The sequence below is a fragment of the Leiobunum rupestre genome, chromosome 4 (assembly GCF_980474605.1).
Source record: "Leiobunum rupestre chromosome 4, qqLeiRupe1.1.hap1, whole genome shotgun sequence".
Classification (NCBI taxonomy): domain Eukaryota; kingdom Metazoa; phylum Arthropoda; class Arachnida; order Opiliones; family Sclerosomatidae; genus Leiobunum; species Leiobunum rupestre.
The window spans coordinates 35,592,636-35,610,019 of NC_143387.1; the positions used below are offsets into that span (position 1 = coordinate 35,592,636).

The 17,384-nt window shown below is 38.8% G+C and overlaps 1 protein-coding gene across 1 annotated transcript in view; it reads right to left on the minus strand.

The window, feature by feature from the left end:
• Positions 1-4,288: 4,288 nt before the first annotated feature.
• Positions 4,289-17,384, minus strand: part of LOC149947571 (zinc finger SWIM domain-containing protein 6-like) — a 48,928-nt gene continuing 35,832 nt past the window's right edge. The window contains exons 2-15 of the mRNA XM_090173933.1: positions 8,792-8,900; positions 8,596-8,723; positions 8,374-8,517; positions 8,005-8,304; positions 7,741-7,938; positions 7,448-7,669; positions 7,067-7,219; positions 6,830-6,985; positions 6,467-6,757; positions 6,258-6,393; positions 6,022-6,176; positions 5,790-5,956; positions 5,578-5,725; positions 4,289-5,402 (exon numbers count right to left, since the gene is read on the minus strand). Coding sequence (XP_090030059.1) covers positions 4,603-5,402; positions 5,578-5,725; positions 5,790-5,956; positions 6,022-6,176; positions 6,258-6,393; positions 6,467-6,757; positions 6,830-6,985; positions 7,067-7,219; positions 7,448-7,669; positions 7,741-7,938; positions 8,005-8,304; positions 8,374-8,517; positions 8,596-8,723; positions 8,792-8,900 — 3,107 coding nt within the window. The 3' untranslated portion in view covers positions 4,289-4,602. The remainder of the gene's footprint in view (positions 5,403-5,577; positions 5,726-5,789; positions 5,957-6,021; positions 6,177-6,257; positions 6,394-6,466; positions 6,758-6,829; positions 6,986-7,066; positions 7,220-7,447; positions 7,670-7,740; positions 7,939-8,004; positions 8,305-8,373; positions 8,518-8,595; positions 8,724-8,791; positions 8,901-17,384) is intronic.

Sequence of the window (17,384 nt, forward strand, 5' to 3'; positions counted from 1 at the left end):
CACTAACTCGCTTTCTGCCATTTTTCGGCAGATGGACATAAATGTAACAACGAATTATTGGCGTAACCAAGGTCTACGATCCTTCATTGCTCCGCGAAAATCCATTTGATCGGACCCCTACAAGGGCGCTATTTACTGTACAGTATATTTCGCGCGAAACCAATTCATATCCTCAGAATAAAATAACTGACACATGAAAGACTTGCAATTAACTGGCCTTTATTATTTTCAGGTCATATTGGGTGAAGCATTTTTTTCCTGGAAAAGTTGGGAAAAAAATCAAAGACCAAAAAAAAATTAAATAGTACTAAAGTTTCTCGAATAAATAAAAATTAAATAAAAGCTTATTATAAGCTCAACAATGGGGAAACTGTAGTTCATTTTTTATCTTAATTATATAGCGGATGTTTTTTTACACAACTGTTGAAACATTTTGGCTAAAATCGCGAGTTTCCGTCGAAGTATTACTTTACAACGCATTTTATGTATAAAAAGTTATTAGCATTGTATTACCCTTTTGCATAGTCGGGTAGGAATGCAAATTAATCATTTTTATCCAGGGGACACTTTCTCTATTGGAAATTACTTTTTATACTATTTTAACCCCTTTTTTGTTTGCATATAAATGCTAAGTTATTGATAAGTTTTTAAATGAATAATATATTTTAAACATTAGAAAATGATATTTTTCATTTCATCGTATATCATGAATACATCCGCGCTCTGTGAAAAACATTTCCGCGTGTGAAACAGATTCACTTTTTTCTTCAAAGGTTTATAGGAAGATATTGTCAGAAGGCTGCAATATATCGCGCGATATTAATTTTACAATGGACATCACTGGATCCTTTCTTTACTAAAATATTTACATATAACAACAACTAAACACAGCACAAATACAATTCTTCCTCTTTCCACCTTCATTATTTACAATTTTTCTTCTTTTTTTACTAGTATTTTGTTTTTGCCCATTTTAGTGGGAAATACCCAAAAATATATTTTATTTTTAATAGATAGAGAGCGCCTTTAGAACGCAGAAATGTTAGAATAATAAGTTTTTTGTTTTTTCGTTTTCGACAAGAAAGATTTCTTCGAATGAATACGGGGTAATCGATTAGTTTTCACCGAGGGAACACATACATTGTATCGTATACTAAGACAACATATTACCGCTTCAACCGATTTCAAAATGAACGAAGGAAATTAAAACTATAGTCGTACTTTACCAGAATACTCAAATTAAATACATTACGGTCGTTAAATTAACGTTATAAATGGTAAAAGTGGAAAAGGTAAGTTTTAGCATTCAGATTTTTTAAAGGCAACAGTTATTAGGAATATTATTAATGAACGTGACATTTTGTTTTATATTTTGGTGGGGAGTTTTACATAAAGTGAAGATCATGACAAAAACAAAACTTTGTGGCACTGCTTGAGGTAGTGTTGCATTCTAGATTTTCTTTCCAGATGTTGTTTCGTTTTTTTTTTTTTTTTGGTTCTACAGTGCTTTAAATTTACTTCAAACTAATAAACCAAAGTACGGGGAAGCGTAGAGTAGATATAATAACAGAAATATACAGTCTACAAAATATTTCTCAGGTTGAACACTTCAAAAAAAATATCTTCCACAATAAGAAAACAAACAATGAAGTTTAATATCAGAGAAAATATTAAAAGGGGTCCATTACAATATCCGCTATAAGCCGTTTAAATAGACGAATAACAAAATTAATATCAATATGATATCAAAGAAAAGTTCAATTTTACACGTAGCCTTTTAGAGGAAATTTAATCCGAAGAAAGTACTTCAGATTTTACGTTTTGAATATATTTCATAGGATGGCGAAAAATGGTTTAAGCTTAGGTACTTTTCGTTTTTCTATTGCATAATATTCGATAGTCGTTATTAGGCCTGGAACGCTAATGCATAAGTTTATAGTTTTACCGAAACCGTTTCCAACTCCTATGTAAAAGAAAGTTACCAAATTCCACATACCATACACTTTTCTGATGTTCTCCATAAACAAAAACCGAAACCGAACAATTCAGTTATTACATCTAAGATAATTTTTTTTCTATTAGCAATGAAAGTCCGTGGACACACACACCGAGAAATTTTAAAAACGTTACTCGACTGTAGGGAGTAGCCAAGAATACCCCAAGTTGAATAAAAATAAAAATGGACTCGTCCATAAATTAAGAAGACAACGTTAAGTTAAAGAGAGGTCGATACCATAACCGTAAAAAGGGGAAACGAGGCGAAAAAGGGGTAAGCACTTTTTGGATTATTCCATTTCGTTTTCTCGTTGTTCCCTTAAGTGTGTGTACGCGGACTTCGTTGTTCTTAAACCAATTTATTGTAACCATTTAGTATCTCCCGTTTTGTAGTTTGGAATGTTAATATTTGTGGCAAAGATATATATGAAGAATAGGCGAAGAATGTATAGAGAAATATAAATAATAGTCGGAAACATGAAAATGAAAACATTGAAGATTGTTTTAAGAAGAGGGTTATAAAATAATATTTTCAAGCTAAACGTTTGTTTTTTTTTTCATTTCATAACACCGTTTTGCTAAAAAATAAAGAGCATTAACAACACATATCTGGCCGCATAAAAAACTATGTAACATAACATTTTATACATATTTATAAGCTAACAAATCCAGCTGGTATTTAAAAATACTAGAAAGAACTAACAGAAATTTACTTTTACAAATATTCATAAAATTATTTCCAAATTAATTTCTCAATGACCAAGCATTTTTTCTAAACAAGTGCAAAGATCTATATAGAAAAAATAATTAAACATGTACGCAATGTATGGCAGTAATTTGCAAAATAAGGCAACAATTATCTTAAATTCCGGATATTTACGTAAGAATTTTATTATAAATTATAATTTAAACAAAATACGTTATACTCAGATTAAGTAGCTTCTAGGCCAACGAAATACTGATATTGCACAAGTTTCCAGTTGAATGATAGTGAAACATACCAGGTACTAAACCAACAATGGCCTATTTTCTTTTTAATTCAAGTGAAAATCGACTTATTTTTTGTACTTTCTAAAACACTAAAAAAAATGGAGTTGCTCGAGTTGTTGCCAAAGGTAGGTTGCGCGTTAGCTTAGTAGTCTCGAGCAACGGCCGCCATATTGACTTACGGTTTTAAAGTCGCGCGAGCAATTTACTTTACGGGTTAAAATGCTTGGCCATTTCCGAAATAACTTATAATATGGGTTTAATCTGCAAATATAAATTCCTTCCAACTATCGTACTCGTAATAAAAATACTATTAAACGGCGGAAAATTCATTTTATACAAAGGAGCAAAGAAAAGATGCCTTCATGATGCTTCGGGTGCCATCTTAAAAACACGACGTTCACCTCATCAACAGTGTGTTGCCAGAAATCTAGAGCACTGGGAGAAACTAAAACTGATATCAGGGTAAATTAAATATTTCGGGAAATAAATATTAAATTAAAAAAATTAAGAATAAATAGTAAATCATAATGTTAATGGCGAATCGTGAAGGCATCTTCCGCGCGAAATTATAGCTAAACCGTAAAGTCATTATTTGTTTCAATCAAAAAAATAAAACAGAAATAAATTTTCAACTTAAGTTAAGGTTTTTTTCATAATAATGATAATATTAACTGGTGAGGAAAACGCGTAAAATATTGGCTTTAATCGGAAAGCCTAACGAAAAAATTATTCATAAACAATGGCGTAACAAAGACCTTACAAAAAAATCTATATAAATTTTATAGAGGTAATTAAAGAGAAACTTAGGAAATTTACAAATGTAGATGCGTTTATCTACCTTTTTTTCAAATAGGGCAGATTTATCCCTTACTAAACTTTACCGAAGCAATTTAACTATGTATACATAAATATCTTCTTGGTATATTAAGTTTCTTAGCTCGAGAAGTCGGGGGGGGGGGGGATGGGGGAAGCTAATTGAGAACGTAGTTATCGGAGAAGCCCAAAAAAAAAACCCAACAAGACGAAGAATGCTGAGCGCTGGAAAATAGTCATCACAGATTGGTTGAATATCCCCAACTATTTACACGCACTGAATGTACGCTAAAAACGAAACACGGCACACAATCCGTACATATTACAACTCGTAAAACAACTCTGATAAGACAGTGTTCCTCCGTTTCATTCCGTTACGCGTACGTATAAAACTCTCTTTGGTCTTTTAAGTCCATTTTGGTTTTTGTCCTTCGGCAAAAATTCATAAATTTGTTTTCTTTTCATAAGAAATATCGGGAAGAAATATATCTTTATGTATATGAATGAAGAAAAGTTCGTATATCAAGTTTCGCTATAATTTTAAAAAGTCTCGAGTTTTTGCATATCTCCGGAAAACCTTTTGTATTTTAGTATTATATCTCACCCGTAGAGGTTTTAGCGGAGATTCGGTGTTTTCTTTTGTCTCTGAGCGTGGAGACGGTTGGACATACGAGAAGAAAAGAAGGTGGCGGGTGGGGCGCGACTCAAACCGCTCGTTACCGTCGATGATCAATTTAAAACGATTCATTAAAATAATTAACGATAAAAAAATGTACACTGGGGGGCTAGGCGGGGGAGTATCCGTTAGCCGAATCGCTCTTTGACTAGGAACATGAGTTTCTTCTTGCCTTTGTAGGCCGTTTTCATATTGTCTATTAGCTGGGCGAACTGCAAGTGGCCGTCTTGGGCCAACAGAAACGTCTCGCGCGCTTTGCTGAGGAACTCTATAAAATCTCCGTAATGCCTGGGGCTGATGTGCGTTAATCTCGAATGCGTCGTGTTGATGTAGGCCGTGATGGCGGCCTCCAGGAGTTGTCGCAAGGGCGGCTTGTCCAGCGAAAGGGGCTTGATGCACCTGCGCTTCGCGTCCATGGTGGCGATGCCGGGGGCGGCCATGGAACACCTTCGCAAAATATCCGACAAGACGGTGGCGCATTGCACGTTCTTCACTAACAGCGGCACCAAATTAGTCAGCTCGGACTTTCCCAGCGAGTGGGCCAGCGCGCACGCCCAGTGGATGTCGTTGATGGCTGGGTGGTTCTCCTGGTTGTAGGGAACGTGAACTCCCTTCATGGCCAAGACGGCCAGTTTGTACGCTCGGTGCGGGTAGCCGCGGTGCTCCATGTAGCGCGCCACGGTGAACAGCTGAGAAGACGTCATGACGTTAGTGGTGGCCGCGTCAACGACGATGTGGTACGCCGCCTCGAAGGCGAACGGGTCACTCTCGCACAGCGTCAACGCGTTCAGCGCGCAATTCGGTGGGTCTTTCGAGGCGCACTGCAGGGCCAGGTTACGGGCGCAACAGGACAGTTCTTCCTGCTGACGCATATCTAAGTTGAGTCTCATCACGGTAGCGTGTGACATCACAGTTGTAGCTACGGGACCTAAGTTGATCAAAAAGTTAATGTCGGCTTAAAAGCAACTCCGGTTACGATTAACCGTACAATTAAAAAAAACAACAACAAAAACGCGTTGAAAATCTGTCTGGTTCGCTTTAAATCGTCTACTAAAATCGCGTTGAAAAGCTATTCTTTAGAGATGAAATATTGGAAAACGTACCTGTAGCTTCGGTGGGTGTAAAAAGTTGGTACCAATTTTGCATTATTGAAGTGAGTGCGTCTAAGCCAACCTCCGTCGCGCAAGTGACTAGCCATCTGACCATTTCACGCCGACGCCAATTCATTGATGACAGCGTCATACGCATTACCTGAGACACGCAAAGGGAAAAGAATTAATCATTTTCAATCGTCGAATATTCGTCGGGTGGTTACCTGTAGACCTAGTTGGAAGGCAGCGTCTAACAGTGTCGTATGCCTTGGACCTGAATCGGGCGAAACAGCGATCCTGAATGCATCCTGAGCTAGCTTAAACAACTGAGAGGAACTATGAATGTTGCGCTGGGCCGATTTCAGAACCGTTCGCAGCCTCAGAATGTCGCCTATTGATGGTGTAAAGACGTTTACCACTTCGAATGGGAAAAAAATTAAGTAGTTAAGGCGTTACCTTTGGCAGCAGACAGCATAGTAGACGCGAGGGCGCACTGCTCGAGCTCAATACGGGTCAGAGTAAACCATCGCGGGTAACGGCTCAACACCACTTGGTTCAAACCCGAACTGTTGGACTCCTCGATCTCCTCTTGATCTTCTAGCACTGGCAACCTGTTTCGATCGGAAAAGCGAGTTGGATCAAGGAGATGAATTTCACTCTGGTAAACGGAAATTGAGTTTGCATTCGCGTACCTCATGGCACGAAGGCCAACGCTATAAGCCAAGTCGGGATCGTACGGTAATAGCGCGGAAAACAGGAACTTGGCAAAAGTGTGCATCGGAACACTTTCTGGGTGGATTCCGCAGCCTAGGCCACTAAACGGTCCTCCTTGGGTAAGAGGAACGACGAAGACATAAGTACGGATATTATAATTAGGGACGTTGATTCGGCGAAGCGTTACCTTCTAACAGTAGCATGGCTTGTTTACGAAGTACGGCGACTAAAGTTCCGTCTAATTCAATATCTTGTAATTTGGCGATGAGTCGATCCTCTTGTTTGCAGGCTTTCTCTTGAGCGTAAACCCCCGGCGGCATGATGCGCTGTTGGCCCAGGCCGATCAAAGCGGCTTCGACGGCCAGAGACAAGAACGTTTCGCTCCTGTCCCTGCTGCTGGGCACCACCACGTGGTGGTACCGAGGCCTCTCTTTCAAAGCCGAGTTGCTGTCTTCCCCAATGTTGATCGACAGAAAGTCTGAAATGGCGGATCACGATGGTTAAAGGTAATCGTTTACTAACCGCCACATTTGTAACAAAGAAAACGTACCGTAGAAATGGTCCATAGACTTGGTCTCGGCAACTAAAGACGCCTCCGCTAACGTGTCGAAGAGTGAACCTATTGGATCTAAAGGATGGCCTATCCAACCTTCCGTGTTACTGTGAATCGGGTTTGGCGTGATATCAGAACTCGAACACGGTATACCTGTAAATACAACGTGGCGCGGTTATAGGATGGGCATCGATACAAAACGCGTCCTTGTGCCAATAACAAATGACGACGTACCTCCGCGGTCTTGTTCCGCTTGCCATCTACATTGCCACTCTCTCTGTTGTCTTTTCATAGTTCGGACGATGGCGACGGCTAACCTTAAAGCTTCTTTTTGATACCCATGCGAACGAAGCGCTTCTACCCTGGCACAGGCGGTTGGGATATGTTCTAAAGACACCAAGAAAGAGTTCAGACGATTTGAGCATCGTTTCGTTTCGAGCAGTAGCGTCACTAGGGGTGGAACTGGGATGTGCCCAAAACACTTGGTGTCACCCTCATAGGTGGCACTCAAATCATAATCCCCCCCGGTCATTTTATTAATGTTTCTTTAGGGTTTAGGGGGTGACAAGGACCTTAGTGACGACACTGGTTCGAAGTAGTGGGAATAACGCTTACCATGCCATAAAGGATAACCCTGAGAATTAAACGTCCCATTCCCGGGAGGATCTACACCGTGTGGTAGGCTGTTATTGGCCAATATAAACTTTAAATGGGAATCGTCCCAACTAAGAGTACAGGCCTCCAAAGCTCGATGAAATACTGTGCGCGGTTGGTTGGCGGTTAAATTCCTATCCCTGGCCGAGGACACTCCGGGACGATGACTTGACAATGGGCTTTCTGTTTTTATTTTAAAACAAAGACGATAAACGAAACTGTCACCATATTAGACCAACCGAGCAAATAATTACCATCGTCGTCGGAAGAGTCAGAAGAGCTTTCGTCTATAAGCTGTCGGACATTATTGAGCACACTACCACTTGGCCTAAAATCCGCATCTTCTAATGGACAAACGTGCATAGAGGACCAGCTCTCGAGTAGCGCGGGCCACTGTTGCCTTTCGAGACTCGTCGAATGCGGGTTAAGTACGATGCAGACCCAAAGGGCTCCTGAAAACGCAACGCCAGTTTCAAAGAAAGCCTTAAACGGACTTCGCTTAAACCTCTCTTACTAACCTAACTGATCCCAAAGCTGTCTGCATTTGTCCGTCATCGGAGTTCCTTGCGACCTCCAGATGACCAAACGCGGGTCAACCAGGAACTGTTCGGTGATGAGCCGCAGCATTCGGGCTCCGTTTGAGTCTCGAGCTCGAAGCATTTCTTTGACTTTAGAAAATAAAGCGTTGAGTTGCTTGTTGGCTGTGTAGTAACCTCCCTGAGATAGGTACGTCCGCACTTGTTCGCTGACTTGCTCTTCGTCCAAGTGCCAACTGTGTTCTTCGTCCGCTGACGCCCCCGCCGTTGGATCGGGAGCACCTAAGACGGGGAAGCCTTTAACTCACGAGCTCGCAAACTACCGACAACTTCAAATATAAAATACTCTACCGGCAATTCTGTTAATAATTGACCTAGTCTGTAAAATTTCATCTGAAAGCCGTTGAGCTGTAGGAAGGACTTCAGTATGATGCTCGGCAATGATATATTGGACTAACTTTTGCAACTGTTGCCTATCGAGTTGTAAAAGTGTTTCTGGAATGGAAATGGAACGCGCGTTAGCCAGCCGAATTTCTCGATTAATTACCGCTGATTCGTTTCTCGGTTATTTACCTGAAATTGGAACTCTTAACCTGACACTATCAGCATTTCTTATTCTGTACAAAGCTAGCGCGACAACGTGTTGGCACCAAAATATATCTTTCGTATCACATGTACAAGTAACTGAAGTTATTTTACATCTACGTTGGACGGTAATCGAGTTAATTTTAATTGCGCTTAACAGTGAAAACGCCAAATAATGACTTACCTATCGAAGGTGATTGAGACCCTATGTCGTCTCTCAGGTTCCGGCGTGCAACCAGGCGGTAGTGGGTTGGGTAATTTAGGTGTAGTTACTACCCCACTTAAGTGAAACCCTACAAAGACACGGGGGAAAAGGAAAAAATATTGAAAACGTCCGTGAGAATTTATTACACCGCATAACACACCCCTAGATCAATTTTAATCTATAAAATCACCAATACCATCTGGGCTCAGACTAAGCCCAAAATTTCGAGGTCAAATATGGAAGGAAAGAAGGGAGGCGCTGGGCAGTGGAAGATAGATTTAAGGATGGTTTTCACTAAGGCAAAAACGCGTCGTCTCAAAAATGTATTAGGCCTAACGTCGAGCTTTAGCGTAGAAATGGAAGCTAAACTTTAGTGGCTAATTACGGCCAACTTGCGTTTTTCAGATAAAGAATTTGCACATGGTCCACCAAAAAAGGAATTCCGAATATGAGACTGACCCATCTGGAGCCCCTTCCCGTTTCACCCATCGAAAAAAAATATATAATTTGTAACAATATCCTACGCAGACACACAGACATATGACACAAATATATATACATTTGACGCTTAATATTTAATATAGTCATGAATGGGGATAGTTATAGGTTAAATTAAAATACGCAAATATTGTTTTGAGCCACAATTTTAATAATTTAATGGTTTTCATCGCTAGATCCTCTCCAAAATGTAACTTCCGTAGACTGCGTAGGAGAAAAGCAAGCTGGCTGGTAGCAAGCCCGAAATTTCCCAGGGAGGTTTCCATTGACAAAAAAAACCCTAAGATAAAAGAGGCCCCCGTGAATAGCCAAAGATTGCGCATTGTTTACTCAAAATGGGCGATGCAAAGTAACGGCGCATCCCCCGCGTAAAACGGTAAAATAAACGCCTAAATTGCAATTATCAGCGATTTTTTTTAAAAAAATAGGGCGCCTTCGGAAGCCTCCACCAGGTGGCGCTAGAGCCTGATATCATACAGTGTCCGTTTCCCCTTCGCGTTCGATCGGGGGGGGCGGAGGTGGGATCAGGGCCAGAAGCGCTCCTCTCTCTCGGCGCTCACAACGCGCTTTAAATATCGGGAGGGCGAGAGAGCGCTTACCCCGATAAAAAGGGCGAGCAGGCGGAGGGGAGGGAACTACCCGTCCTCCACGCGAGAGAGAGAGATGATCCGACGTGAGAGAGCGCCGAATGGGATGCAGCAGGCTTCCTCCGAGGAGAGAGAGAGGGAGAGAGAGGTGACTCAAATGCGCGCGCGGCGTCGTCGGTGGCGGCGGCGAATCGATGCCGGGGCCCCGAAAGCGGAGAGGGGAATACCCCACCGACGGAATATTCCCTCTCGTCAACTCTTACAGGATTACTTTGGGCCGGCGTGGCGGGGAAGCTGCTCCGAAGGCTATGGCCTTCGATCGGGCCAAAAACCCCTTACGCCGGATTGCCTTCCTCCTTCGCAAATATTCCCCAGAAAGAAAACTCGCCGACGATTCCCCCGGATTTTAAACGGAATCAATAAATTCGACGAACGAACTCTCATTAACATTTATAAATAAGGGATAATAGATACGATTGTTCCAATATTTTAGCCCAAAAACCGGCACGCTTTCCAATGAAGACGAAATGCCTCGTACGCCCTCGATCTACGAAATTGTTTGTACGAAATCAGCCGATTTTACGTTTCGCGATCTCAGTAGGAGGTGTTACCCGTAAGACATGACTCAGTGCGCTAAAACGTGTCCCAAAAGACGTGACTCAATACGAAAGGAAAACCCTAAAACGAAAGCTCAAAACACTAATACCCCGCAACCGCGAGTGTTTCATGGAAATACATATAAATAAATAAATATAAACCAATAAGTAACGGGGATCACCGTCTATCAAAAAAAAAACTATTATAAATTGTACCCAATTTGACTATTTTAAAATTTGATTTAATTTTAATTTTTGAAATTTGGGGGCCTTGGACTAACACTATTTGCGGCATCTCCAATGAACTCAACTTTGGGGGTATCACGTGCATTTTGCAGGGTAAATGAAATATTTCATGTTTCTTAAATTTAAATTGTTTTTATTTTTTTGACCTTTGTTTGAACGGGACCCCCAGCTGCAGTCCATAAAGACCATGCCTAAATCCGCCCCTGCTGAAAAACTACGGTAATTTTGATTTTTATGTTTTTACCAAACTGACAAAATTGAGGATGACTTGAAATTTTATTTTTTATAGTAAAAGTAATTTCAACGACCAAGAAAGGTTAGGACCTTTCGTTACTTTAACCGAATTTCGTGACAAAAACACTTGGAGGGGAGGTGGCGACTCAAAGCGTGGAAGGAGGGAGGGATGGAAATTGGGAGAAGCGTGAAATATTATATTTCGTGGCTCTGGGAGCCTAATTCGGCAAGGTTGAAATTGGAAGGCGGTCACCCTGTGGCTCACTTCGAATACAAACCCTATTGACACCGAAAATTGCCTTTTACTAAGACCAAAATTCTACAACAACCTATTAAACTTACGATATTATAGTCTGATTAATTCGTGAAATACTTGAAACAAATGAAAGTTCAGTCGGCAATCTAGGCCAGCAAATAATTTCGGAACCCATCCGATCTAGTTCCTCTTATCAGAAATGTATAAATCGAGCTTGCCTCAAATATATCAGAAACAAAGTTCTAACAAGTTATAAGTTATAACTTAACCATCCGGTTTGGTTGAACTTCGCAAATACGTTTCGGCAAAAGTAACAGCCGAGGGCACCGAAATTGGGACGCATTTTCGTTCTGGGAAACTAGTTAAATCCTTCAAATCCACAGTGTTCAAATTAACAGATTCAAAATCCTCGTTTTCCCAAAGCACTTAACAGATTTTCAACTTTATATACTACTTTTATGATGAATTTTATTGTATTTAACCGTGAGTTGCTTATGGAAATATTTAAAGGGAATATAACCTGCAAAGAAATCTTTATGGAAGACCCCTTCAATTTTTCCTGTACAGTGGCGCCAAACATTTCTAAAGCCAAAGGCAAGAGTGGTCATAGCTGCAAACGTTGGTGTTCCACACCAAATACCTGAGGTTATATTCCCTTTAAGATCACCTTCGTCCAATTTTCACGGTAAATTTAAAATCTGAAAATTCCCAGACGGTTCCTTGACCCGTGGTAATCCTGATTCGGTATTGGCCTTGTTAAAAAGTGGAAAATAAATTAACTAAAAGTTCTTAATAAATAAATTAACTAAAAGTTCTTAATAAATAAATTAACTAAAAGTTCTTAATAAATAAATTAACTAAAAGTTCTTAATAAATAAATTAACTAAAAGTTCTTAATAAATAAATTAACTAAAAGTTCTTAATAAATAAATTAACTAAAAGTTCTTAATAAATAAATTAACTAAAAGTTCTTAATAAATAAATTAACTAAAAGTTCTTAATAAATAAATTAACTAAAAGTTCTTAATAAATAAATTAACTAAAAGTTCTTAATAAATAAATTAACTAAAAGTTCTTAATAAATAAATTAACTAAAAGTTCTTAATAAATAAATTAACTAAAAGTTCTTAATAAATAAATTAACTAAATTTCTTAATAAATAAATTTACTAAAATAAAATGTAAAATTCAAACATTTAATAATTAGGTAAATCTTTTTTTTTAGAAGGAAAAGATATTACTTCTTTAAAATTGTATAAAATGTAGGTATACCAAAATGAGAAGAACCCCCAACTTGTCCAAACGAGAAATTGGTCGTAAAACTATTGACAGGTACTTGGAGAAATTAAAGAAAGGGTTTCGGGAAAATTGGGAGAGGCTTCGCGACTTCTCGGGCCGTCCGGGCATGGTACTATTGTATGAAGTCAAAGTGGCGTACCTTTCGCGGGACGATTGATACACCACGCGTTGGTTACCTCGCTTGGTTAATGGTTTCGGAGAAAGTCATCTCTCCTTTTATGACCAAAAGCTTTTCGCTTCGGGCATGCCATGGTTTAAGAAGTTTAGGAAAGCCAGTTGAAAAATGGGAAGTATTCGCGTTGTTTAACTCCTATTAGAAATTACTTTTGGTTTCACACTACTATCTCTAAATAGTTTTATGTAAATTTCGTTATATCCTTTTCAACGGAAATAATTGTCAAATTAATATTTAAACGGATACAAAAGATAGGGCTTCGAATTAATAAATCCTACCCTTTGGGGCAGCGCGCGAAAAAAGTGTAAAAGTAGAAGGCAGAAACAGCTGGTGACGCACCGGCGCTCGTTGGGGAGAAATCGGCGACCATGGCAGGGCCAGCAAAGGGAAACGAGTGCAGGTGCGCCACCATACGCGTTTCTCAACAACCCGCCACTTGACGACACTGATTCCTCCTCATTTGCTAATGAGTCTGTTTGTTTTTCACGTTCACTCAGTCGAAAATGTAAAAGTGTAATTAGAAATTCCAGTCGGTAAACGCTCTCGTCTGAAATCCTATTCGCATTAGCCGATATTTTTGGCCAACACGAGGACCTTCGTGTTCGCTACGTAAACTATTTTGTAGCTCAGATTTTTCGGAACGAGGCTTACTTCTAAATATTTGAAGCTAATAATTTTCGTACACTCGCGGAACAAAATGATAATATTAATATAAAATACCTGTATTAAAGGGAATGGAGTTTTCGGTATTTGTGTTTAACCGTAACAAAAAACCTGTTGAGGTTAACCGTAATAGTTAGTGTAGGGAGCTGTTGGCTCGCGTGGCATGCAGGGCTTGCCACCACCCTCCTACGCGTTGTAACCCGGCCACCTGAATTAATGGCTTTAAAAGTCGCTCGATGACTTGGGCCTAAGGTGGTAACCTTGAGTATTAGCCTAGCTGATTATTATTATTATTTATTATTAAAACACTTCCAATATTGGCTTCTCCATTATATGGTTTTAGATATTTCTTGCTCAAATTGAGGTTATATTCCCCACCATGTAAATTACCGCGGGGTTCATACATCTATTGGCAAACCTATTTTCGTGGTACGTCCATTTCCCTGATTTCGCCAGGTGTAAGAGCACTTTAAGTAAAAAGATAACCTCAATACAAACTAACGTTGTTATTACGTTGCAAACACTTACCTAGTGTAAAGGGGCGTTCAGACTACGCAACTTGTAAAGGCCAATTAGTTTGTTCACCAAACTTGTTCAACTATTTGGCAGGTAATTATTAATAAAGCAGTGTGAACAGCAAACGTTGGTATACTTTTTAGTGGACCAACACGCAACGTTTTCCGGACGTACCATTTGTTTGAGATGTACAACTAATTGAAATTCAACCAATTAAATTAAACTATTCCGTAACGTCACTATCTAATATTGCTATTATCGAAATAGCAGACAATTATGACGGTCTAAAACTAATTTCTAAATTTCATACAGGAAGTATAGCAGACGATAATAAAAAATACGTTAGCCCTCGTGTGAGCAATTGTCGCGCTATTGCAACCCTAAAAAATTGGATTGCATTGTTTGGTAGAAAAGTATGAACAGCGTAGGGCACTTTCGCCTCGCAGCAAGAGGAGCCAGGTTCGATCCCAGCTTGTGGCACTGGGTGAAAACTCGGAACAACTCCTTCCGCGTTGAGTTTGCAAGTTCTCTCCCTACCGGTTGAAGGGGTTTTCCCCCGAGCTCTTCGGTTTCCCCTTCCATAAAACATGTTGAGGTTAACGGTAATAGTAAAGCCCAGTTCACACTATACAATTAATTGGGCCACTTTAATGTATCTAACTAATTAAAGCAACAAAATTGTATAGTGTGAACAGAAAAAGTGGGGACAATTGTTGCAATTTGTCTGTTCACACTATACAATTTTCTTGCTTACAATTAGTTGGATACATTTAAGTGGACCAATTAATTGTATAATGTGAACTGGGCTTTAGTGTAGGGAGTTGTTGGCTCGCGTGGCATGCAGGGCTTGCCACCAACCTCCTACGCATTGTAACCCGGCCACCTGAATTAATGGCTTCAAAAGTCGCTGGATGACTTAGGCCTAAGGTGGTGCCTTGGGTATTAGCCTAGCTCATTATTTATTATTACATATTAATTGGTATATTGGATATGAGCAACTAATTTGATACCAATAAAATGGCATAGTCTTAACTCTCCATGTCATTGCTAACTTACCCAATCCTTTCACGAAGCATAGGGTAATTAAGCCAATTTGTAGTAAGTAAAATTTATTCTTTCTGACCCCTCGTAAATCTGCACGATTTTTACAAACAAAAAGGGAAATTCCCCGATATTTCCCTGACTTTTTTGTCGACAATCTTAATTCCCTGAAATATCCATGTCTGTATAAACCCTGTAAGATAATTTTTAGTAGGTAAAATGTTCATGTTAAAAATTACAAGTAGTTTCCTTCGTTGGTTAACGCGTGAAATGAAATCTCGACAACCTTTCTTGAACGAAAACGCAAAGTGTTCAGGCTAGTTCCCACTTACGACGTTAGCGAAAAATGCAGTTTTCGCGAAGCGAATTGACGAGTGCGAGTGAAATTAAGTAAAGCTCAAAGCTACGACAAAAATTAAATTCGTCACGAAAGTCTCGAAAATTCGTCAAGTGGGAACTCGGCTTTCCGCGAACTTTAGTCGAAAACTACGCTCACCAGCAAACCATTGGCTCGTGTGAACAGATAGGGCTTTAGAATTTGCAGAGAATGGCGCTCACGAGGACCACACCTCACGACACAATACTCTCTAATTCAAAACATAAAACTTTACGCGACTAAATAGAAAATTCAGTTCGATAATTTCGCAATCGCGTGTTATTAATTCGATCGTATAAAGAGCTTTTGGCGTTTAAGGATAATTTTCCTTTAATTGTAAATCAAGTAGTGATAGAGCTGGTCGCGATTAATAAGGGAAGCTTATTGGATTAAAGAAAAGTAATTTATGATACCAAAAATCATTACCAAGAAAATATCTGGGTCTCGCGACTAATCAGAAATTGGCCGAAAGTTAAAAAGATTTGTTCCAATGAAAATAGGAAAATAATAATTACGACCAACTTGGCTCTATTACATTTCGCTGCTTTCAGTTTTTTTTTAACTCCCGAAATCTATTCAAAGGTCTACAACCTTCGTCGCGTTCAGCATCAGTGAATTGAATGAGAAAATTACCGTATATAGAATTACTAAAAACACCTGCCTTCGTTTTGGGCGACCATTTTTTACAGTTACTATCATTTTTTTATTTCTGTTTATTCCAAAAAATAGACCAATAAAAAGGGAAGGGGTTCATTTTTTAATTTCTTTCTCACGATTTTACTATTTTTGGGAAATTTACAATTTCAAGACCCCCACTCAAATCTTCAATTTTTTTATAGGAAAAATAGGATTATTTTTCTAAAAATATAGGACTTTATAAGACTATTTTTACAAAATTATAGGATTTTAATTTACTAACTTTATGCATTTAAAAAACAAAATCTATATTTAGAGAAACAAATCTTTGATTTTCACTTAAAAATTAGAAACTATTTAATAATTTTATCACAAAAATATACTAGTAGCTAACCGTGTTAACAATAACAAAAGTATAGACTAGAATGACTTGGTATAGGAATTTATCCTATAGCTAAATCTAGCAATTTAACTGAGTGGCTTGATGACTTAGGTCTAGGCAAGAATGTATTGAGGCTGCGAGGATGGAAATCAGAATCCTGTAGTCCAATATTCTTAGTAACCTCAATACATTCTTGGTCTAGGGTGGTGCCTTGGGTATTAGCCTAGCTGATTATTATTTATTTATTTTTTTGAAATGGGCAAAATATCAAAATTATAGGATTTTATGGGACTTTTGCTAAAAATATAGGATGTTATAGGACATTTAAGAAAATATAGGATTTTATAAGAATCATAGGACCTCTGGGGGCCCTGCAATTTGAACGGGGAAAATTAAAAGATAATTAGCAACTCCCGCGTAGAGTTTGCGAGTTATCTCGCTACTGGTTTAAGGGGTTTTCCCCCGAGTTCTTCGGTTTCCCCTTTCCATAAAAACAGTTGTAGAGGCTAACGGTAATAGTCAGTGTAGGGAGCTGTTGTCTCGCGTGCCACGAAGGGCTTGCCACCTAGGTTGTACGCTTTTTAACCCAGCCACCTGAATTAACGGCGTTAAAAGTCGCTAGATGACTTAGACCTAAGGTGGTGCCAAGGGCATTAGCCTAGCTGATTATTATAACCCCTTTCAAACTACGTATGTCATAGAAATTAATCGGGTTTAATAAACTTAACTATTTTTATACATATTTTTTTAAAAAAATAAGCATTTTTTTAAATGCCGTCTAATTAGTTAAATAATTATGCGGGACAATTACTCATTGCTCTTAGTTTCCGTTAATTACGTCATTCCATTGTTTTCGTCACGAACAATTTATAATAGAAGATTGATAATTGAATAAAAAGTTGTAAACCTTAGCAGAATCATCGATTTGTTTGGTTAGAAGTCTAGGGCAGGTCTGACATTATGATTTTTTTTTCTTAAGTCTATCATATAATTCGAACAATAGTCCACGAAAAAATGTAGGAATTATAAGATAAGAATATCAAAATGTAGGCATATATTAAGATTTAT